This window comes from Drosophila albomicans, chromosome 3 (assembly GCF_009650485.2).
Source record: "Drosophila albomicans strain 15112-1751.03 chromosome 3, ASM965048v2, whole genome shotgun sequence".
Classification (NCBI taxonomy): domain Eukaryota; kingdom Metazoa; phylum Arthropoda; class Insecta; order Diptera; family Drosophilidae; genus Drosophila; species Drosophila albomicans.
In genome coordinates, this window is record NC_047629.2 from 6398922 (window position 1) to 6424212 (window position 25291).

General features: G+C 36.7%; 3 protein-coding genes across 7 annotated transcripts in view; 2 read left to right on the top strand and 1 right to left on the bottom strand.

Annotated features, from left to right (window-relative positions):
• Positions 1-25291, bottom strand: part of LOC117571950 (synaptic vesicular amine transporter) — a 39180-nt gene that overhangs the window by 1779 nt on the left and 12110 nt on the right. For 2 of the 5 annotated variants that reach the window (XM_034254450.2, XM_034254447.2), the window contains exons 1-6: positions 17045-17315; positions 13775-14282; positions 1775-1951; positions 1581-1719; positions 1460-1518; positions 3-601 (exon numbers count right to left, since the gene is read on the bottom strand). In XM_034254450.2, the coding sequence (XP_034110341.1) occupies positions 3-601; positions 1460-1518; positions 1581-1719; positions 1775-1951; positions 13775-14282; positions 17045-17056 (1494 nt within the window). In that variant the 5' untranslated portion in view covers positions 17057-17315. Of the gene's footprint in view, positions 1-2; positions 602-1459; positions 1519-1580; positions 1720-1774; positions 1952-13774; positions 14283-17044; positions 17316-19515; positions 19769-20791; positions 21137-22110; positions 22291-25291 lie in introns of those variants that run through there. The other 3 variants (XM_034254448.2, XM_034254449.2, XM_052003853.1) reach the window with 3 other exon arrangements.
• On the top strand, positions 5562-7281 carry LOC117571470 (uncharacterized). The gene is made up of 2 exons (XM_034253623.2): positions 5562-6169; positions 6233-7281. The coding sequence occupies exons 1-2, from the start codon at positions 5989-5991 to the stop codon at positions 7213-7215; spliced, it is 1164 nt and encodes a 387-aa protein (XP_034109514.1). The 5' UTR covers positions 5562-5988; the 3' UTR covers positions 7216-7281.
• LOC117571467 (uncharacterized) lies at positions 10154-10922 on the top strand. Its single transcript, XM_034253620.2, has one exon. It carries the CDS (start codon positions 10315-10317, stop codon positions 10762-10764), a length of 450 nt encoding a protein of 149 aa, XP_034109511.1. The 5' UTR covers positions 10154-10314; the 3' UTR covers positions 10765-10922.

Here is a 25291-nt window from a genome sequence, read left to right on the forward strand (position 1 = left end):
ACGAAGATCAGACAAGCGCCAATGATAACCAATCCCAGACAGGCAGCAAACCAGCGTCCAATTTTGTGTCCCAGTGGTCCAAACAAATTCGTGCCAATCAAATAGCTAATGGAGGCGGGCAAAAATGCCACGCCCTGCTCCCAACGTGTTGCCCCCATATTGTCCACCATCCACAATGGCAGCGATGGTTCCAACATGGCAATGCCCATGTTGGCAAACGTGATGGCTCCAGCAGCTATCAAAATGTACGGATCACTGATGAGACTCTTCAGCGATGGTGGCTCCTCGGATTCTGCCTTTTGGATCGATGGCTGCAGCATGAACAACTGCAGCAAGCCATCGCCCAGCGCCAAGGCAGCAAGGATCAGGAACGGCGCAGACTTGCCCACAAACTCGTACATCACACCACCAAACGGTGGTCCGATGAGCACACCAAGCGCAAGGCCACCCAGAGCAATTCCCATGGCGTTGCCACGCTCCTTGTCATCGGTGAAGCGATCCGCCAACATGCCCATGCCCGACACGGAGGAGCAGGAAGAACCAATACCTTGCAAAGCTCGTGCAATGAACAGCACCAAATAGGAGCGACCAAAAGCGAAGACTAGCAATATAGGAAAATTATTAGTTATTTGTCGATTTTAAATTTAGAATGCAGTTGTAAATATGTGTTGGGAAAATAAAGCAAGTTAGAAAATGCATTTGATTGTAAGATATTGGAAAGTATTTACGGATATTTTCTATTATTATCCACATTATTGTAACTTCTTTTATATTTATGTTAAAATCAAAAAGAATAGAAGAGTATCACAGCTTTGTGCTAACACGAAAAGTGTAATAGGTAGAAGTAGCTTTTGGTTGGTTGCGATCAGATGAAAACTTAGAAGTTATTCAAGTGATAATCTTATTTGTTATCTATGGTTTTTTTTTAAAGTAATAGTATGCCATTATACTAAATATATATCGGTATATTTTAGTTTCTTTGAATACTAATTCAATATATATTTCTGGAGGACCAACTCGACTGTAGCTTTCTTACTTGTGTGTTTTAGAATTTGTTGTATTATATAATAATTCGGTATATTTACAGAAGAGCACACTGGACTGTAGTTCTATTATTTGTAACAATTAGAAATAGATCTACAAAGAAAAATTAAATTTAAATTTATATGCTTGAAAAGTCAAAATATTAAATATATTGATCGTTAGTCTGAGTTCGACTTATAAAAATCTTTGATAGACAAAAAGTCTATGAATTAGATATGTGCAAGACATGATGAATTTGTTCGATCATTCAATAGAAACAATGTTAAACGTATATATTTGCGCTGTAACCTGATGCCTAATATAGAATGCTTATAAATAAGCCATAAAATTCATCCAATGATTTATTCCTAAGGTATGGATGAAATAAAGCTCGTAGGTAAAAAAAATTCTGAGAATACTTAAAATCACATCTTACTTATCGTGGACAGGAACATAATGACGAAGCCGGCAAACATGGGTATGCTATAGCCAATGCTAAGAAAGAAACAAACAGATAGGTTATAGTTTCACTATGTAATTGGTTAATAGTTACATACCGATGCGTAAGAGGACCAACAATCGGGTTAACCAGCAGCTGAACAATTGCCTTGGAGGCAAAGAGAAGACCCACTTCGACTGTTTCACCGACCAACTCATTGTGCCGTGCTTCCAACTCCTTATAATATGTGTAGTTTTCTAAGAAATAGAGCCATTTAAACACCTTGAACTGGCAATTATGTGTAGTGCTTACCTTCTGGACTGAATGTGGTCTCGATCGGCGCCTCTGGCTCATTTTCGTTGTCCTTGCAGGGACACGGTGACTGTGTGGGCGTTGGAGGCGTGTTCAGGGTGAGCGGTGTGCGGGGAAAGCTGTCGAGTGGAGCGTCCGGATGTCGTATGTCGTACAGGAACTCGGGTATGATGGGAACTGTGGAAGTGGCATGAAAGACCCGACTAATGGTTTTGTAATTGAGTTGCAACAAAGAAATTTACGTACAATTAGCCTAACGGCTAGCCGTTAGTATGTTAGTTAGTAGCTGCTGCAAACGCTGCAAAAGCAAAAAAGCAATTTACTCAGCCAGTCGCATTTTAATTGCGTTACAGACCCGCAAAATTGTTGACGCTTAAAAGTTTATAACGGCTTCGAGGTTTCTAGGCACAACCCAGATTGCCTGCTCTAATTGAGTTGTTCGGCCCTGCCAACAAAGGTTGCAACAAATTGCTGCACTCTGTTACCTCGCAACACAGAAGACACCCCCCATCTGCTGCTTCAAGCGGGTGTCATAACTTAAAGGCCATGATTGCCGCTAGTCTTATGTTACAATCATTCAATCAGTAGGTCACTAGTCTGTTAACAATGTTATATTTCGATTATTAAAAATTTTTTAAGTATACAATTTTAAATAGCAAACTCGCGTTTTAATATATTATATTTGTATACAAATTAATCATATTTGTTTAAATCCTAAAAATAGTTTTAAAATATTGTAACATTATTTATGGGTTTTCCCATATTCAGTTAAAAAATTAAAACTAGCACGAAATAAAACTGATTTTATATTATACATTATTACTATATAACAAATATTTTAATTATTCCATAAATATTAAATTGTTATGTTGCATTTTTCCGTTTTTTTCTAGTGAAATTTTTAATTTCGTATCAAACCACAATTTTAATTTGTTCTCATTATTTTAAACAGTATTTCAAATCAGGTAGATACATTTAATACCGACTATTTTGTACGGTATTTGTATGTGTTAAAATAATAAATTAATTAATTTAGCGTGTTTCAACACCTTTAAAAATGTACGGGTATCTTAGAGTCGAGTACACCGACTCACCAACTTTTTCGTTGTTTATAATTACTGCTGCAGTTGTTGATTCTCCTGCCCACCAACGTACATCACACTCTTCTCTCACCTGACCTCAACTAACCTCGCATTTCCTGCTTCAGTATTCAGTATTCAGTATTCAATTTGTTTGTTGCATGCTTCGGCTCTGTTTATATTTATTATCAACGCCCAGCTCCAACTGCGATACTCCACTTAGACCAATGTTCCTTTCGTAGTTGTAATTGCATTTCCTGGCATTATGCTAGACCCTTGTTGCTTCTCTTTCACTTTACGTACATGTCTTCTATATGTAGGTAGCTGCCATGTTTCAATTGCGTTTCCAAGTTGAACAAGTGTTGAGCGATGTTTGTTATGATTGTTGCCTGGGCTTGAAGTGTTGTTGGCATAATGTGCGGCTTTTAACTAGACAGTCATGCGGTTGGGATAATAACAACTATTCGAGCTGGTAACCAATAACTATACAACTATTCATTTAGCTTGTGCTAAGGTGTTAACACTTGAAGTGCTTAGGCGTATATCTATTTGAAGGTCTTCGATAAAAGTCTATAATGTTTTTGGAAATATGAGAAGCAGTCATTTGATAAATAATTAATTTACGCTAGGAGCTCAGAATTTGGAATTCTCCAAAAATTTACCCTGCTATGGTAGAATAATAGTTTTTAAAGTAATTGGAGTATTTCTTTCCAATTTTTTATCTATGATAGTTTCGATCACTTATTTTTTAAAAAATTATATCAAAAAATGTATTTTCAAGTGAATTTTTGAAAAGACGCTTAAAAAATTAGTCCAAAAATATGTTTTGTTTGGAAATTTGAATTACTTTAAAAATAAAGTGGATTTAAAAATGCTTTTTACTGCGAAATTTTTATGTATTTTTTAAAAGCAGATCAATCTTGTTTCGAGTTCCGGGAAAAATTAAAGAATTAGATTACAAATTGCCATGTTTTCATATGTAGATAAAACACAACAAATTATCATAATAACATGAATATGCGTGTATTACGCTTTTGATTTAAATTGTTTATGAGACCCTCGAATTATGTTAATACCTAGACATGGCAAAAAAATGGCACTCGAAGGATATTTGTACGAGTAGAGACCTAGTTAGGAATACCGTGCCAGCACGTACCCATGACACTCAGATTTGGGCAAGAAGTTGCATTTTGATACAGATCCTTGGGTGTTTTCAGCGATATACTCGTGTCACAGATAATAGCCACAACACAACATATTCTACAGATGTCGCGCATGTAACCTGACATGCCATTTTATGGCGCTTGGAACTAATAATGGATTCACTTGCTAGGCAACCCATGCTCACCGTGTACACACAGTTGTGTATACATAGTATAGCATACAAAGGTGGAAATGTGCTTATTCAAATTTGATAGTTGAATTAATGGGCTCTACCACTTAAAATGCAACGCCAGCGTAAACGATTAACCTGGCAATTTTATGCAAAAGAAAGTTATTGCAAGTAATTTTGTTGCTCCCTCCGCGGACAAATGCCGTGTAACTCATTAAACTGTCTCCGAGCATTTGACATACAAAAATTCTAAAAGCACGTGCAACTGATAAACGGTTAATGGAGCCAAAAGCTTTGCAGTTTAGGGTTTGTTGTTTGGGTTTGGGTTTGGAATTGGGATTGGGATTCGACTTGGGTCTGGGTTGCATTTCGCGTGTCGAAGACACTTAAACCGCAAGTCAGAGTACAAAAAAATGTTAGCGACGGGCCAGGCCGATGGGCAACCAGACAAAACAAACAGCTAAGACCAGGGATTCACCAAAGCAGTGACTGTGATTGTGATTTTGCCAAGGAATTGGAGATACTTGAACTTTTTTTTTGTCTTTGCTTTGACTCTGTATCTCCCCAAGAAATATCTTGCGTAGTAAAATATGTAGATGGCTGGTGTTATTAACATATAAAATATATAACATATATAGTGTCTATATAATATAATTTATTAATTTAGTGTCCCATCATTTCCATATAATAATCCGACTTTTTTGAATTTTTATTACAGTTGCTTCATTTAATGTTTTTATATCCGATACCCATGATATAACTTTGAGCCGGCAGGAAATGTATGTAACAGGTAGAAGGATACATCTCCGACTAGACTAGAGTCGTATATACAATAATATCTAAAGTTATTGTGATTCCTGAATTTGGTTGCGATCAGATAAAAATGTTGTCGAAGTTATTAAAGAAATTCTTTTACTAGGGGTCTTATATGCTTGGGCTGACAATCTGGTATATTTTGCACTCTATAGTATATCTTGAATGCAGTACCACATCAATATACCAAATATACTATCTGATATATATATTTTTTTAGTATTTGTGTGTTATATTATTTTGGTATTTTGAGAATATTACCGCAATATTTTGGTTTTATTCAAAATGGGTGGCGGGTGTCTCACAGTCGAGCACACTCGACTGTATCTTTCTTTCTTATTAAAAATAACAAAATCCTAAAAAGTGTTATGAAACATTTACAATCATATATAAATATTCTTAAACATTATGTCTACAATTTCGATATTCTTTGATATTTTTTTGACGAATCTTTCCTTTCTCCCTATAGTTTTAGAGTATGCTACATTTTTAGCCCAGCGTTCACCATGAAAAAAGTGTTAAGCGATGACTAGTTTTTAACTTAAGCTGTCATAATTAGTACTATTTAAATTCATTTTTCATTTTTTGTTGTCTTTTTTTACAAAAAAAGTTGAAAAGCTTCTGAAACTACCTTTCATATATGAATATATGGATGCAACTAGTAATAGAGATAAAGTTTGAATAGTGACTATTCACTGATTTAAATGCGACGACGTTTGGCCCATCCCTGGTGACAAAAAATATTTTGCGGCGGCGTCACGACGCTTCATTGTCGTCGTCAGGGCAAACAGCGATGGCAGTGAGGCAACAACCGGCAGAAGGAGCACACGACAAAGGCAACGACAACGGCAACGACAACGGCAACGAGCATTTTAACGATGAGGACAGCAGTGGGCCCGTGATAATCGAATCGAACTCTCCTTGGATTTGTTATTTTGGATGGGTTTTAATTAATGCAAGAGCAGAGCTGAGCTGAGCAAGAGGCGGCAATGCGACACCCAGCGCGTTCCATTTGGGAGTCGGCCAGTCGACCGCTGTTTGTGCGCTCCGTTTGGCTGGAGAGCAGCGGGGAGAAAGGCACTCGCAGCCACCGCCGACACTTCATACTCGACTATGAGCCTCGCGAGCGTCAGCGCTGGATTCAGTGCCAACGGCAAAGTGCGAGGAGAGGTGAGTGTAGAGCATATAGAGTACGACTTTGATAGCTTCAATAATGTGCTATGCAAACAACAGGCATCAATCATCAGCACGATTCCTGTGAATCCCACGATCCGTCAACTGCCTTTGAGGAGAGCGTCGACTACGCCTTGGATGAGTATTTGCTGCTGGACGCCACTAAACTAACGCTGCAACGGCAACAGCAAGTTGGCCAGGCGCAGGGCGCCTTGGCTAACAAGTTGCAAACGAGTTTCTCCAATCTGCACGGCCGGCAGAGTAGTCGCCATGCCAAGAGGCGTGCCTGGCTGCTCAGCAGCGGTAAAAGCTATCACTTGGATCATCTAATGGACTATCACTCTCTCTCACGGCGCAGCTCGTTGCAGGATGCGCCGGCCACAAGCTCGCACATTGGCAATCCCGAAGAGCGTCTGGCAGAACGTGTGCTCAACTGGCTGGACCTGGCTGGTCGGGCGGATATTGTGAAGGCTGCCACACCGATGGCATCTTCCTCCAATGCGAATGGCAGCACTTTGTTGCCCAGAAGCAGCCACCGCAGCAATCGACATAGTCATAGTCATCGTGGCATGAGTCTCAAACGCATCTCCACGGCGGCGTCTCAACGCGTTGCTGCTCCCAGGAAACCAGCCAGCGCAGCCAAGCAGCCATCTCCCCTGCCGCCAGCTGTTAATTACCGCTCCAATTCTTCCAATGCCAAGCCCATTACCATCATCTTCAACAAGGAGGGCGTGCCAGTGCGCCTCAATCGTCCGGCCCGCAATATCGATCTCTGTGCACTGAGCAACAGCGCGAGCACCACACGCCGTCTGGCTGGTCACTTGGCCTCAGCCAGGCTGTATAATGGCCACACCCCCTCGCCCACATTGGAGGAAACACGCACGCCGCCAGTCAGCAGTCGCGGCTTGAACACCAATCAGCTGGACAGTCGGAAACAGTTGCACATCTTCATGCCGAGCTTGCCCAAGAAGGGTTTGCTGCTGGCTGCAACAACGAGCACCGATGATGTGCTCAGCGCGAGTTTTAGTGAATTGTGTTTTTAGGCAATCGCATTTACATTTCACGTTTGCAAAATAATTCCAAATAAACAAAATTAAGCAAAAAGTCGATTAAAATATTCTAATAACAAAATGTTGATTGGATCATCACCGAAAAGCGAAACTTGTCGATTATGAAAGACTCGTTACACCGATATTCAAATTAACGATTTCGTGTTAAATCTACAGAAACTTTGTGCTGTTAACATCTTCAGAACTAAGAACAGTTGTTAACCGAAATTGTAACATTGACATTGCAGAGCTGTTACAGAGCAAACAGAGCTAATGCATTCAGCCACTGAGATCTGTTGGCTTACCCAAACAGACTCGGAAAGAGAGTGTTTCTTTTGTTATCTACCCAATAAAGTCTCTAAATTTCAAATCTGTATTCCCTAGAATTAAATTAGACAGATTTTTATATAGAATTGTGTGAAGCAGTTAATGTTTAATACCTTAATAAAAATCGATTAAACCACTTCGATTTCGAAAATTGCTTAATTAATAGTGTTTAATATAGACCTGACATTAGGGAATAATTTATCAGCTACTTCAATTGATTGCAATTGGCACGCATATGCACAGTACTTCTCATGACTTATTACTACGAGTATTAGACCCAAGTTATAACCAAGTCAGTTGCAATGTCTGATGCAGCGGAAACGTTAGTCCAATTGTATATTGTTGGAACCTTTCCTTTGCGCATTTCTGGACTCTATCCGTATTCGTATCATCCAAGGAGCAGAAAGTTTAAACTCTCCTATGCACTGCTACTATCAAACATAATACAATTGGCCATATATATCTATGTGAATGTCTCGTTGATCTGGGAAGATTGGCACAACTATGCTCAACCTGTTGCAAGTAGTTCCTCCCTAGCAGCTGTAGGAAACCTTTTCCTGCGTTTGTTGGCCATGATATCGACATTGGTATGTTTGCTATGATATATGATGAAATCTTCATTATTTACTTAATATTGCTATGATTCAGGTAGTGTTGTTGCCTACACTGCTGCACAGCCGTAGCTTGGTTGAATCGGTAAACCATCAACTAAGTCTCGTGGAGGAATTTGTAGAACTTGGCCTTGATACCCATCTGCTTTACCGGCAACTTCGTTTTCTAACCGTGGTTTCCTGCGTATTGTTGGTTATATGGGTCTCTCTCAACTGCTGGCATACGGTTCACTTCTATGAGCTGATCACTGGCAAAAAGGCGACGTTATCCTACTATATGGTCATATCACTTTCCGATTATTACAGAATGTTGTTCATCTTCTTTCTGCGGGTCCAGCTCGCAGTCTTGTACTTCTCCTCGGAGCAGATTAATAAATCTATGTTCGATATGATGAAAATGGAGAAGTGGCACTTCAATCGTCGATATTGCTTGGATATATCCTCAACAAGTGGCTAACGCTTAGTTTGATGATTGTGCTGATTTGCAATATATTTTTAAGATATGTGTAAACATTTCCCAAATTGAGTAAAACTCAACTTTTATCATCTATATGCAATCGTCAGATTTATATATAGAAGTGTTTCTCAGAATTTCCCGTATAACTTATTTTTGTTTTATTGTTTTATTCATTATTGATTTTTACTTTGTGTTGCCATTGAAGCCTTTCTGGCGATTTATTTTCTGACGGATTACGCCATAATGTTTACGCTCTGGGGCATTCCCGTACCCACAACAACAACATTTTGTTGTGTTGTTTGCTTTCGACGGGTCGCTTGCAATCTTTGTTGATTTAGCATTGGGGAATTGTCACAACACACAACAATCGACATTGTTAGTTGTCGAAATGTTGGTATTTACCTGAAGAACTTGATTTTATTTTAACTGTAGAATTAAGCTAATTCTTGAATAGCAATCAACTGAAGATGTTAAACCAATTTCATTTTAATTTTCTTCGATCAATCTAAATATAATAATGTTAGTTCCAAAGTTATGTTAGTCGATCGTCACTTTCTATTGTTATTATATATAATTGTTATTATAAGTCATATAAAGACATGGCAAATTATGTCACGCCTAAATGTATGCTTTGATTTTTATGTAAATATTTACAATAAACATAGCTATGCTTCTATGCATTGTCATAAATGTTATTCACATATCACACGATATTGTTTGATATCAGTAATGCGCAATAGGAACATAGTCAGAACTATAATAGCATCAATTATCAATAAATCAATCCTCTCAGCCATTTGCACCTCACCGTGTGACACACATTTTAATGACAACACCTAAATAGGCATAAATCAATTATTGACATTGCCAATATGTCCATATATATCATAGTAATCATGCTCGAACTGTCAACTGTTGCCGAACGAAGGAGATGGAGGCAGGGACTGGGACTGGAAGGGGGAGAAGGAGAAGGAGAGGAGTCGCCTCAAGCGTCATGCAAGGCCTTTGGTGGCAGTTGCCACACGTGGCACATCGTGGGCCATCTACGTCTTTAGCGAACGCGTTTTATTTTATTGCAAATTCGAAATTTTTTGTGGGGATGGAGAATCGTTTAATGAATCTGCCATGACAGCCACGACAACAACAACAACAGTACAGCGAGGACGACGCTAAAAAAAGGAGCATGTTGTGACCTTTGACGTTGGATATATGCTATCGCCATGGTGGGCGCTACGCTAATAACAACGTCATAATGTAGCAATGGCAAATGCCACGGAAAACTTTCGGCTCAAAGCCAAGAGCCGAAAGCCAAAAGCTAAAAGCCAAAAGGATACAAAAGACAAAAGGCACGCTCGCAATTACGACGCAGCTGGGAAAAACTTTTCGCCTGACATTTGAGTTTTCTCTTTAGCTTGTGTAAGGAAAATGCGCAACAATAGGTGAATTATACTTGAAAAACAAACAGCAGGCAGATAGACAGGCAGACAGAGAGTTAAATGCCTTGCCTGACGTGACTTATTCGCGTTTCTGACGCTCACGCGGCAAGTTGCAAGTTGCTCGTTGCCAGTCGCCAGTTGCCAGTTGGCAGTGAGACCAAAAAAACCTAAATCCGATTTGTGATTGTGAAATCCTAACAAGCATAGTTTGTACATACTTAATTTTCCGGCAATTAGTGTGCGATACCAGCAGTCAACAGTCATGTCAACTGATGAAGACTCCCAGGGCAGTCCGCTCTGCCCAGCAACGCCAACATCCGGGGAGCGGGAACGGGAACGCGACCGCGAAACACGGGAAAGGGAGAAGGTTAAGGGCAGGGGCAATGCTGCCGACTTGCTGCGTCATCAGCAAAGCTTTGAGGCGAGATACAGCAGCATTATTCAGAAGCAAATCTGGGAGACGACCATCAACAAGGATGTGATGGAACGACAACTTAATGCATACTTTCCCTTTGCGCGCAGTGCCTCACTCAACAAGGACGGTTCGCCGGGATTCTACCTGAATCCCAGCCAGGGCACTAGCGAGAGCTCGATGAAAACCCGTTCCCTGGGCACCACGCCCATCAAACAGCGTTCGACCGCTTGCCTCGAGAAACTAGAAACTTTGGATATAGCCGAGAAGCAGGAAACGCCGGGTAAAGCAAAACCATAGAGAAAGGACTTTGTAAATTGTATTGCGAAGTACCTTGGTATTGAATTCCAATAAATGGGAAGTAAAGGTATTATTACTACATTCCTAATACCTTGACGTCTTCAAATTTGAGAATGGTTAGCGATAATATGAAATTTGCTGAAATGCAGCTCGAACCTGCAACCAGCTCATTGTATCAATTATCGAAAAATCTAAGATTTTTATTATCTAGTTACAGCTTATCAAGAATAAGCTAATAATATTCATTTTGATTCGTTTCACTTTGTACTAAATTTACACTATTATTCGAAACATTTCTTTAAAAGAAATTTGCTATTTTTTAAAAGTTAATTCAACTCCTAAATTTCTGACTATTCAAAAAATTTTCATTAATTGAATTTATATAGGCATTTTTATAAAGTTTCGAAACAGCTTCGTAAGAATTTCTCTTCTATGATATGTAGTACTTATATTCCCTTTTCCACTTATTTATTCTCAAGTTATTTGTAATATGCTTAATATGCTTAATACCACTTCAATGATTGTCCACACGTTTAATATAAGTGTGCACTAGTCTATAAGATATTTTGTCAATATAAAAATCGCATCAGTTCAAATACTGTCGCAAACAGATAGCTCAAAAGAACTAAGAAAAAGATTTCCTTAAAAATTGTGATTGTGAAGGAGATTTGAAATTATTGTGTATATAAAAAACTGAGTGTAGGGTATCACGAAGCCGATACCTATTTACTTCATTCCTACTTGTTGTACTTACATTTATATCAATCAATAAAAATCTACTTTATATACTCTATATTCCAGTGTTCACTGTAGTTTTCTGTTTACATATGCAAGAGGGGCACGGCAAGATAAGACCTAATGTCAAGCATAAATCACGGCAATCGCCTGTCGCTATCCTCTCCTTTTGGGGAATCCCCTTTTCTCCCCTTGATTGCAGCTTAATCAAATTTATGAGCATTTTATGCTCATTGCTAGAGATCAAATGTAATAAGCATGTATTTCTCGCAATTTTCAATCCAACACCTTTAACGGTGAAATGAAAGCACTTAAGTGAAAATGCCTCAAGTCAAACTCGAACGCTAAAAGCATATTTACCGTAACCTCCCCCTCTCTCTTCGGCCTGCTTCGCTCACCCTCAACCATCCTCTGGCCATTCGGCATTCGCAGTTAGCGACAGGCAAGCGGAAACTAGAAAAGAAGCTCCGAGCTGAAGCTGAAGCTGAAGCAACTTCAAATGGGGGTTTTCCTTTGCAACGCTTTTCCTTTTTCTTTTCTCTTCTTTTCCTTTATTTTTTTGAGGAGTCGAAGATGGAATGGCATTGAGCTAATAGTTTGACTCTTTGTGCACTGCTTGAGCATTTCTTTCGACTTTCGCTTTGACTTTTACTTCCGAATCTATCAACAAGTTGCTCGAGTGCCGCCTGCGCATCGCATCGCAATTTGTCTTTTGCCCAACCCACCATCCCCCTTACTATCAGCGGCTCTTTGACTCCAACTTGTTGATATAAATTCATGAATTCCATTTAAAGGAAGAAAAACCCGGACAAAAAATTACAAAAAGTTACAAGTCGGTGTATTCGACTTTGAGATACCTACTCCATTTTAAGATATCTGTAAGATATACTTTGAGCAATAATATATGTTCTCTTGATTATTATAAATATGTTTCCTCAACAACCAAGACCTTTATGTATAAGCATACTAAACTTTACATAAACCTGAGTACTTAAAAAAATCATATTGGGCTTGGTTTAAGTAAAATAATACATTTTTAGGTTGTTCATTTATCTTAAATACTATATAGCATTAAACCCGAATTAAAACATTTCAGGATTAAATAATGAAGTAACTTTGTACTTGGCTTAAGAAAAACTGGGAATCACATTACTTCTAACTTAGTTCGGCGTATTTATCCCGGATTTTTATTCTTTGCATGAGACGAAAGTTGACAAAATCTATATTCTAAAACAAACTACAAACTTAATAAATTTGCAAGTTTTATGGATAGAAATATAGACAGACAGAAAGACAGATGCACGGACAAGTGAAGGGACTTGGGCGTTAAAGTTATTTAATAGCATTATTTTATATCAATTCTTTTGCAGTTGTTAATAATATCCATCTATGGTATCCTAAGTGTGCAGGGTATAAACATTGTAAGCAACTTCAATCGTTTCTGTGTGTTGTCAGCCGCAGCAAACATTTACCAGACTGAAGTACAATTGTGTGGTCCGGCCTCTGGCCACAGCGACCACTTGAAGTCCATATGTTTGTCCAGACACTTGACATAAGCACTTGCTGCGTTCCGCCCTTGTCACTCACTCCCCCTCCCCCACACACCACACCCCTTCGATAGATTTAGTGTCACACGCAGCAGAAGCTTCGGCAATAGCAACGACAACGGGTCGCGTGTCTATTTAATTGACTGTCGGCACTTGGAACTTCCCCATCTCCAATCTCCCATCTCAATCCCCAATCGGAATGCGTTCGCTGTGTCTGTGTGTGTGTGTGTGTGTGTGTCGGTGTCGGCTTTTGGTGCTGACGGACAACGCAAATGGCAAAGGATATAAGGGTGCTCGAGCATTGATTAGTTGCTGCTGGGAATAGCGACTTCACTGGGATGTGTTTATCGCTCCAAGATTCACTCTTAAAACTGCGAACATGAAATATAATGGCAAGTCCCTTGGCAACACTCAACTCAATGCACAATGACAGTTGAATTGATGAACTGGAAACAGGACTCAAGACACACAACTGGCGACTGCCTGACTCGCAACATTCATTAGCTTAAGTGGCGCTCTGTGGTAATTTTTATGGCCAGCAAATGGAAATGAATAATCTTCAGGTGATGGCGTTCTATGGTGTTCTATCCGTATTTCGTTACCAAGACAAATGGCCATCAAATGCTAATGGGCACAAGATTTATGCGAATCTTCCTTTTTACACTACTCGTGCTTTACTTATGCAGTAGAATATACATTTTTAAGATTCTCTCTTTAGCCACACTCACCGACAGTCGTTAACAGCATGTTATCGAGGAGCAGAGCAATGGCAACAATGACCAGGACAAGCCGATTGGAGCCACGCCAGCTGACCATCCACGATTTGGCAGCCGCCCATGTGCCCGCCGCCCGAGGATCTTCCTGACGATACAGATCCGGAGGCGCTTGTCCACTTGCCCCATAATATGGCGGTTGCTGTGGCGCCTGCTGTGGCGGATGTTGTTGTGGCTGCGCCTCTTTGCCCAATCCCATGATGCCGCAATCCGCCTCCGTGTTGCCATTCTGCTGACTGCTTTCCAGCTGCTGCTTGAACGGATTCTTACTGGGCGTCTGCTGCGGAGGATTGTTGCCATTTATGGTGAAGGATGTGGTTTGATTAGCTGCTGCTCCCTCTGCTCCCGTCTCCACTGATTGCTGCTGCTGCTGCTGATGCTGCTGCTGGTGTGCTGGGTATTTGCGTGTGCCATCTTTGCCCGCATCAGTCGATGATTGCATTGCGTCGCCAGCCGCTTGTTGCTATAGCGAGCGAAATAAGAAATATGAAATATGGAACGGAACACAATAAGCCGATTAGCCTTTAAAATGTAATCAGAATGTAAGCTGCTTGCGACTTGGGCATCAAATTTCCAGTCGCCTACTTTACGCCTCACTGATTTGCACTAATTAAAACTAAATTATATATCTTGTTTCGCAATTCTCAATTTAAATAATCACATTCATATTCTTATTCGCAGGCGCGCAAATTGTAAAATAATCAAAACAAAATCTCACACAATAATTCAAAAATAATAACAAGAAATTAAATTCGCGATTTAAATACCCTTACTTTTGATTAGATTACTTTCTTCTGTTTGTGAACTGATGGGTTCTTCAAGTATTTCAGCTATACCGCGTAATTTCTATAACAGAACTGACATATATTTGTTAAGATCGAAAGAGTATATATGTCTATAGATATTGATTTCTTATATAACAGACCTGTCAAGAGCAGGGCATTTAAAATGATTTGTGAAGTAGCTCAAAAATTTGATTATTTTTAGATCTTAAAAGCCACTTGACTCTTATAAGTTAAGTGTTTTTTATGATCTAAAAATAATCACATATTTCAGCCAACTTTGTGCATCGTGAAAAAATATAAAATAAATATTAATAAAATTATGTTATTCATGTTGGCAGCTATCTAATATGGATTATGTCCCAGGGAATAGGCCAATAAAGACACAACAATGAAGTATGTCAGACCATACAATAAAATAATTATACCCTCTGTTAGGGTACAACACTAATAATGGGGTGTGTTGCTCCAACATTTGAAAGACAATGTGCTTACATTTAAATATTTATTTAATTGCATTTGTTGCTACACAGTTGGAAATTAGTCTTTGAAATTTGTGTGTGCAACGCGCGTCGTAAATGGAAATTCAATTTCACTTCTAATTCGTTTAGAAGACATCACACAACAGCCACGACCCAAATACACACACATACAAATACATATAAACACACATATACGCACACTTACAAGTGTGCACTTGTGCTTAGTCAAAAGACACCCAGAATCAACAAGAGGGTGGAGTTTTCTTTCTAAGACAACTTCTGGCCAAATTCATTCTCCGCTAAGGGAAGAAGAGAAGAAGCAGAAGAAGAAGAAGAGTGGTTGCGACTTGCAAAAATTGAATTAGCTTGCCGTCAATTAAATCAAAACGTTTTCGTAATTGAGAACAAGATGGAAGATGAATTTGCCCACTGAAAAGACTTTTGATTGAGTGCACTTTGCATCAAAGCAGTGGAGAAAGAAGCTTTCAAAGTGTTGGTTAAGCTTGCAGCACTCACTTTTAGGCGTTAGCAAACACTTGTTAAGCATTCAAGCTAAATGAATTCATTATCTTACTTATGCTAAACACGACGCATAATGGTGAGCATTAAATAAAGCTAAGATTATTAGTTAAATCAGTTAAGCTCTGTAATTAGAGGTACTTCGACATCTTCTATTATACTCAATATTAAAACAAATTGATAATATAAAAATCGTTTTGAACTACTTTTAAATCTATTAATAATTTGAAAGAATTCTTCTATTTATAAAGTTATACCAAATACAAAAATTGAATTCATAAAAATTACTAGTTGCCCACATACTATATGTTTTGTGATATACTGATTAGGTAAAGCTAATGCTAAGCATTACACAGCAAAATAAAAAAGTATAAAATCCACTGCATAACATATGAAACTTATGCATATATTAATTATCGTGATTAAGCATTTGTATCTGCCATATCAGACTAGTTTCTTGGCAACACGACTATCCCAACCTTGTCTCACAAAAGATGACAAGAGAAAGAGCCATGAGGGTCAATAACAAGTTTATCATTTAAAAAAAAAAAAAAAAAAACGTGAAAGAGTGTTCACGAAAAAAACAAATTAGGCTCAAAACGTGCTTTGTTTAAGTGAAGTACCGAATTCATTTTAAGCGGATTGAAGCTATCGAAAAAGACAAACAAAATACAAGATGTGTATATAATTAATTCAAATTTGCATAAATCAAGAAATCAAGAAACTCGAACCGAGTAAATGTTTACTCAAGATTACTTGGCTTATGAGGTCGAAGAATGCATGTATGTTAAGATGAGTTTGCTCGACTACAATGCACTTATTTATTTTCACGAAACAATTAAAAATAGATCGAATGTGTTTCTTATTGGTGGGGTAATGTATAACAATTTAATTGCAACGTTGTATATATTAGAATCAGATAGAAGCCTAGCTGTATATTAGTGGCCCGACTACTTAAGGAGCTAATTGTAGTGTCACGTTAGAGGCATACGAATGACAACAAATGTGCAATTAAAAATGATTTGATCATCTGGGCAATTAGTTCTGACACTAAATTACGAAAATGTGTATCACAATTAATTCAATATACTAGAGTGCAAAACTATTCGCGAATATTTACTTATAATATATATAATGAATACTGTCTTTTCAAATGTTTACAACTTTGCATCAAAACATCGCCAGAGAAACAAGTAACTTAACTTGTTTTAAAAAACGTCTAACACATACCCATTTATACACAAACACTTAAGATAAGTAAACTCTTATATTCCCACTGCATTTATTAGTACAGGGTATTTAGAAGTTGTTATCATGTTGAAGACATCAGCAATTAAGATCCCTCAAATCGCATACCATGCTTTTGTATAATTATTTAAATTTCTTGAAATTTTTATTGGCTTCTTTGCGTTTGTCGTAAAACTAAGGCCAGGTATTCTTACCGTCAAGCTCATTTCAGGTTTGTAAATCTTGTTAAATTACTTTAAATATCACTGAAACACACACAACACAACACAAGATTTGATAATAGGATTATTTGGAGAACTGTGAGAGGAAGATTCATAGAATTATGATTAGATTTTCTCCAAAGTTAACTATCAGCTTTTTTTTTGTATTGTAAATTCACTTTAATAATCACTCTGAATTTTCGCTTTTATTATTTCTAGGGTTTAGTTCTCAGTTCTTATTTGTGGGGATCGCGTTGAGATGTCTGATTACTGTGCCGACAAGTCAGCGATCTGAATTCAAACTGAAATCGTTGGCGTGTCGCTTGGCGCTTTTTTAATGATTTTTTTGTTTTCGTTATTTTTTCCAAATACAACACAAAAACTTTTAGCTATTATTTATTTTGTTAGTATTTTTGTTTTTGATTTTTCGCGCGTGTTTGTTGTTCATATTTCTGATATCCAGTGGCTTTCAATCTGCTTAAATTTCAAATGAATGCATTTTAAAGTGTCTAAAATACATTTTTCTAATTATTAGCAACGATCATGCGATTTATTTTATGTGCCTGGGAAACTTATAATAAAAAAAAGTCTATGCTAATTTTCTGTTGCAACTTCAAAACGCATGTCCATAGTGGAATGACTGATAGAACTTATTACCTTAGTTTGCTTCATCAATTTTAATTGCAATTATTCTCTTTATGCGATCTGGCTGCCAACAATGCGCATACGTCGCGTGTGCCCTTTGCTCAAAACGTTGTTCATGAGAGAGTCAAGCCAAATAATATAAATCAAAAGCACTCAAAGTCAAAGTCAAAGTTGAAGTGATAATACTCTATAGAAACCTATTTTAAATAAGGAATTTGCATTAATTGGTGATCAAACAAAAACTGTATCGCATTTATTTAGCATAAATTTCTAATTTTAATTTCAAATGTTTTTAAATGCTTGTAAAAATTATAAATTTAAATATTCTTAACAATATCAAATTTTGATTTTTTCTCACAATTTATTGAAGCATGTCTAGTTATATAGAACTTTTGATTATCACACACATTTCGATCGTTCTAACTGAAATTTGAGAATTAAGATAACTTATTATTATATTTATCTTTTAAAAGTGAAAGTTTACTGTGCTTATGAGTTTGAAATATTTATATCGAAGAGTTGATTATCTCACTTAACAAATAATCGAGAGTACACTTTGTTAAACGGCACAATAAAAAACGCACAACATTTTGTTAAATCATATTCACCTACACATGCGATGAGTCTGTTAAGATTTAATTGCCTATACTCGTATTTGTTATTTCTGTTTATTGTTTTCATTTCTTTGAGCTTGCGTTAATTGCAGCAAATTTAACGGCCGTCATACGAATTTTGTTGCCGCCTGGCTTCCTGAGCTGCTGAACACGCAACTTGAATTCTACACATTTTTCAGATTTGTATAGAAAACATTAATTAACACCGCGCTTCATCTTGTATTCAGCATTGAAATGCGCTTCTGAGTGCATTGTTAATATTAATAAAAAAAAACATATCTTATATACACTTAGATACAAGTGTTTCTATACATATTTTTAAGTTTCTCGGAAATGCGAATAAAGTAAAGAAAAGGTTGTAAAATTCATGCTTGTTTAGCCGAAAGTTATAAGCGTGACTATCAAAGACACTACTGGCAATATATTTAGTAGGATGCTTCTTTAAGTTTATATTTTTATACCCGTTGCCCATAGGGTAGAAGGGTATTATAATTTTGTGTCTGCAGGAGTGACAACTTGGTATGTTTAGTATATTTTGAATGTGACGTCAATACATCAATATACCAAAGATAGTATTTGGAATATTTTGGTATTTTTTCTGTATATTGACTGTTTTGCTCTTATTCAAAATGCGTAGCGGGTATCTCACAGTCGAGTACTCTCGTCTGTAGCTTTCTTACTTGTTTTGTTCTTATTCTATATTTTTATATATGCGCATTGTTCTAATACACTGAGATAAATATTCATTTCGTGAAGAAAAAGTTCTGCTAAATGCTGTTTTCAGTCAACCAAACAAGGTCCATGTTTATTGCAACATTTTGCATAATAATGTGCATTAATTACCGACCCTCATTTTGTGGCAAGCACTAGTAATAACCCAGAGCTAACTACTCAAAATCAATACAACAACCGAGCTGAGTTTGCTATGAAAGTTCAACTACGTGCAACGGGTAATATTTTAAAAATGAAACGTGACCAACGAGCAGTAGCAAAAGTTGCAATACCCTAGTAAATCTGACCTATAATTTTGTATGTAAAGAGAAGCTCATCTAATAAAAGTAAAAACCATATCATTATATTTTATGCTTAGAGGTGATTTAAATAAAACTATATAAAACAATGTTAGCGAAATAAAACAAATGCAGACGAAGGGTATCGCGATGTCAACTTTGAGTGACAAAATCGTTCTGTTGATAATTCACTTACCTGTATTATTTGTTATACACCCGTTACTTGTACAACGACTTCCACTTGGGGTGTGTGTGTGAGTGTGTGTGTGTGTGGAATAGCGACTATCTGCTGAGTTGATGAGGTAGGAAAGGGAAGGAGAAAGTTGCCTGTTGAATGTATTCTTTTTACTGATTGCTGGTTCTATTGTGTTTAGCTTGAAGTATTCAAAGCTTTCGCAATTGTGGATTGCTGCTGATTCTTTGGGGTGAAGTTGTGCGTTGGAATATTCCTGTGGAGTAAATAAAAGTAAGTAATTTCAGATGTTGTTTTGAGTATTTAAAATAAAATAAAATTCGATTGTTGTATAGATGCGATTTAACGTACATATAATATATTCAAATCGTTTTCTACTTGACGACTATAAAATTGAACGCAACATTTAAACCACGTTCACACAATTTGGGTCACTTGTTGATTCGTTGTTGAACAAACAAACAATGTACTGCACAAATTTACCGCACAAAAAACCAAAAACCAGTCAACTGCCAGTGGGCATAAGGTTTTCTATTTTATTTCCCAAACGAAAATAAATATGCACGAGTATTTCTAAAATAAAATATGATTGAAAGCAAAGCCCCAAAGACCTTACGCAAATTGCTATATTGCTCGTATGTGTAATTGCGGAACTTTATGCTGTGCAAACAAAAGATTGGTGGACGGAGTACAACACACATTTTTCGTAGACTGTGATTACACTGGTTAGCAACGAATTATTTTTGATTGTACTATAATACTGTGTGAAATTTATAACCAATCGGATGGTTTATTTTCTCTTAAAATGCTTGATAATGAAATATAACATTAGTAACAATCTATGTTTAGGAATTGCAATGAGTAAGTATTTAAAATTTTATACTTTTAAGAAGTTAAATATTATGTATTCTGCATATATTTAACTGTATTGATAGCAAACCTAAGAATTAAGTATAGTCTTAAACAACATGTCACTTAATTTACGTATGTAACATAGTCTATGTTGAATAGTGTTTATTTATTGAAAGTAATTCATGTAAAAAAATCTCCCCATAGGCTTATATTGATTTAATATTCTCTCACATATTTTTATATATGTAATAATTATGTTGACATAAGTCTGTATGAGATGTGTATTTCACAAAATTGTACTAAGAGTCGTTATTAAAATCAGTATAAATTTAAAAATCTGTAAAATATTATTTATACGGAGCCGAATTTCGATGATATTGTTTTCGTGGTAGAGTTAATATTTCATATTAATTTTGTTTTAACTTACACCCGTTTTTCTGTTAAATTACATATTTTCAGTTTCGGTTATTTTGTTATTTTTGTATGTTTTATTTGCTTTTGATTTTGTTTCTTTTTTGTTTTGAGTTGACGCACAAGTTTAGCCGTGCATTTGTTATTTTGATAGAATTTGAATTAAAGTTGATTAACTGTTAAATAAACTACATTTTCTATATGCTGAGTATAGAAAATGTTGCCTCTGCGGTCGCTGTGTTATTTTGGAAATAAAGTGCTACAAGTGTTTGGCGGTTGGTGCACTAGGAACGTGGAAACGAAACACACGTCCATCAGCCACGAGATTTCATCTCGCACTGAAACTCTTCTGCGAACGCCGCACGAGGCGCGGACAAAACGCCATTCACTGCGTCAGGATGTGGAATGCGATGCGATGCGATGCCATGCGTAAGTCAGCAGCAGCAGCAGCAACAGCAAACAGCAGATGTCGAGGCTGCGCTGCAACTTGTTGTATGCGAGGCGGCAAAGTCGACGTCAACGCCGACATCAACATCGACGCCGAAGCCGAAGCCGGCGTTGACGTTGTCGCCTGTTGAAGTGCCCGCCTACCCCTTCAAGTGTATTGCAGAAAACTGCCAGCGGCAATGATTCTGCTCAATTGCCTTCATTGTGTGTGCCAGAGTGAGACAGAGCAAATGAGCGAAAGAGAATGAGGAAGACAAAATGAATGGAAGAGAGTTAGGGAGTGAATGAGTGTGTTTCGTTGTGGGTCTGCTGTTTGATTTTATTTTCACTGTCAATTGCGTTACGCGCCTGTAAGTATGCAATACATACATATACACATATATAGCCGTTAGGAATACGGATGTATTGGTAAGTGTGCATACTCACAACACCAGCATAATATGCCTAATTGATTCTCCTGTTAAATGGGCGTCAGCTTTTTTCTTGCCTTAAGTCGATTTTACGTTCGACGAGTATTGCAGAAAATTAATGTGCCTAAAACACATTCGATTATTTGCAACTAGACTTTAATTCATTTCTTTTGTTATTATGTGTGTTTAGTTTCAAAAGAAAAGCATAAAAACCGAACTAAAATGTATTAAAACTATTTTTGACTATTGCGGCTTTCACATTAAGTGTATTATAATCATTTTTTGTATTACTCAGCGTATGTTTTGCGATTTTCTCTATTCTCTATTTCTACGTATATTCTTGTTATCTTCATCATTGCTTCGAGAAAGCTCAGCAGGTGTCTTTGGAGAAACGTGTTGTTGCTGGGATTGTGCCAATTGTTCGGTACGAATACTTATGAATTTGCTAGAGCGGGAAAATAATGTAAGAGAGACTCACCTGATGGACTTCAAGTATATAGGTATGTCGAAGAGTCTGTATTACTCAAAACTGGGTCAACCTACTAGATAAGCGTGCACGCTTAGGTACAATATGTGATCTACTGCTAACTCAAATTGATGCAATTAGGCGGGCAGGAAACGCGTCAAGTGGCATTGACGAACCGCAGTGCCAGAGAATCAACACGCGAATGAGCCGCGGATTACGAGAGATACTGTATTAAATGATGTCTGAATGTCTCGGTCACACTTTGAGCACTACGACATTACTGATGTCATGCAAAGAAACTGTAAATAGTCAGAAATATGCCAACTCGTAAGCCAACCGAATAGAATTCGACGACAAAACATTGATTTCTTTTTTAAAACGCAATCGTTGCAATTCAAAGAAATAGCAACATTTTTGCCCCAATACCTCAATTTACAAAAAACACTTAAGGAAGCTAGTCCCAGACCCATTTCAAAGCGAACGTAAAAATACGACAAATACTTATAGAATCAACAGAAAAGAAAATCAAAAGGCCTAAATGCCGTTGAAGTGTTAAAGTAGCGTCGCCAAATAACCTCAAAGTTAATGGACTAGAAATTTGCCATGACGGATGGCATTAAATAATACATCTTCGACTGTAAGTATGCTCAGACATACTTCAAAACGAATTTCCTATATACAAACATACATATGAAAAGACATATGTGGGTGGTTGGAATGGACTTCACTGAAAGCAGGACAATAGAAATCAAGCAAAAGTACTCCCATTGAGGGTAGTTCCCTGGCAGATACTTTACGAATACAATCATGAATATAATATAGAGTACTATAATACAAAAAAAAAAAAATTATATAATAAAATATGTTAGTAAATAATATTTATAATATAATATAATAATATAATACTTTGGGTTAAGTTGCTTTTTTATAATTCTGTCTTCAATACTATTCAATAAAAATGTTTATTTTTATGAATTATGTCTTTTAATTTTGTTGGTAGTTTTATAGAGAGTAACGTAGTAGAATTTACAGATTTGTTATTATATAAAAATTGTTTTTATACGTATTAGATATTAGGTTTTTTTTTATTTATATTTAATGTATTATACTATTTAAATTAATCATTCTAAAATGCTCGTATAAGTTGTAAGGTGAAAATATCTAATAAATCTATTTATTTTGAAGCTTTAAAATAAGAAATCTTTTCAAAAAGCGTAACAAAATTGAAATGTTAATACTTTTTATGTGTTTAATATCTGTGACGTGCACTCAATAAAAAACAAAATTACAAGCTACTAATGCAAAAAAAGGAGTATTTTAAGCAATAAACTCATACCGCAATGAATTGCAATTATGAGGTCAACTGTAAATACGATCTTACCAGATTGCGGAATCCAGCGACTTCCGGAGATATGACAAATGTGGAAACAATTTGCTGTCAAGTTAAATTAGTTTTCAACTGAATGTTGGCAACAATGTGATTCACCATGTGCGGGTCGAGATGGGACGGATTGGGTCGAATCGGAACTGAGATAATATTTTTGTGGTGGTCAACTTTTATCAGAGAAATCCGAAAACAAAAGCAACTCGAGTGCAAATGTTTAATTTCCTTTTGTTCAACAATGTGGGGAATAATTCCGTTTGAAATGCAACTCAAAGTAAGCCAAGACAGCCCTCCAGTCATCAACACATGGAGGGAACAAACTTCAGCTGTCATCCGCATTTAAAATTCTATCGTTGAACTCCTCTCTCTCTCTCGCTCTTGGACAAAGTTCAAATGTCAAGTGGTACGCCTGTGCGTATGTTGTGGATGGAAAATATTTTTCATTTAGCATTGATGTTTCCCTTCCCTTCCCTTTCCTTCCCTTCCTTAGCGTGGGGGAGTGTCTGTCGCATATTTGGTGCCATTCAATTGAAATATCAGCACGTGCCCCTTTTGCCAGCTTAGGATAGTACATCCTTACACTCGCTCTATGCCAGGACTATGACTGTGCTCAGCTTCGCTTACATAGCGCCATTTGTCTTAAGCTTTGCATTTGCCACGAACTTCATTAAGAAATGCCACGCATATTTCGAATTATTATTATGTTTTGCCTCTTTATTCTACCGCAAAATTAAAATACTTGACGTCAGCAAGTTCACAAAACTTTCTCACGTTCTGTCAGCCACTGGAGATGTCCATTGTTTCCTAGTGAAAGTTATGAATCGATTTGCAATAGAAGGAACATTTTTATTAAAGGATGCCACGGTTTTCTGATCGCTTTTTATTGATTTTGCATTAATACATGATATTAAAGTGTATTTTAATCAGTGATTGGAAAATTCTAAAAAAATTTACATTTATATAAGTTCTCCAAAAGTATGCTATAATTTTTTTAAGTTCTATGATAGAAATAATTTTAAAATTACAGTCTTACCATCTCGAAGCAATTTAATAGTGAATAGTCAATGTTAAAATTGTTTATTGTTACTATTCCTTCAATATTAAAGCTTAATTAAACTAAAATTATATTACATCGATCATTTACGTACAAATAGGTATAAATAATGGACTCTTAAATGTGAGAAAAGTATCTAAAATAGTAAATTATATACTCTAATAAAATATAAAAATAAAATATTATTATGCAATATATGTATTTTATAATTTAAATTTAAATTTTCCTAGTTATTTCAGATTTATCTGTGGCATTTTCCGGCATGAGTGTTTAACCTTATTATATATATATTATATAATATATATAATATAATATATAATCTGTGAATATTCTGTGAATGGTTTATATAATATATAAAATAAAACTTCATAGCATTAACTTAATAGCTTTCATACAAATTAGAATTCAATTAAATTTAATTATAATTTGGATATCATTAAATCAGTGATTTATTCTGAGATTTTGTGGTATCATTTTAAGAAACTGCTGAAACTGAATTTAATCAAATTAAAGATGTGTTTAAAGCTTAAATTCATTTTATATTAATGACAATCCAACGGAAGCAAAAAACAATTGTTGCAAATATGTTAACATAAATATGAACACAATAGAGCTCTTCGAGATATAGGCGACGCAACTTGGACACGAAGCCTGCGCAGTGGATGGGTGAAGGCGTGACATGTGGACCAGTTGGGCCAATGAAAATGTCCGGATAATACGCAATTGAGTTATCCGCCAGTCACAGCAGCGGATGC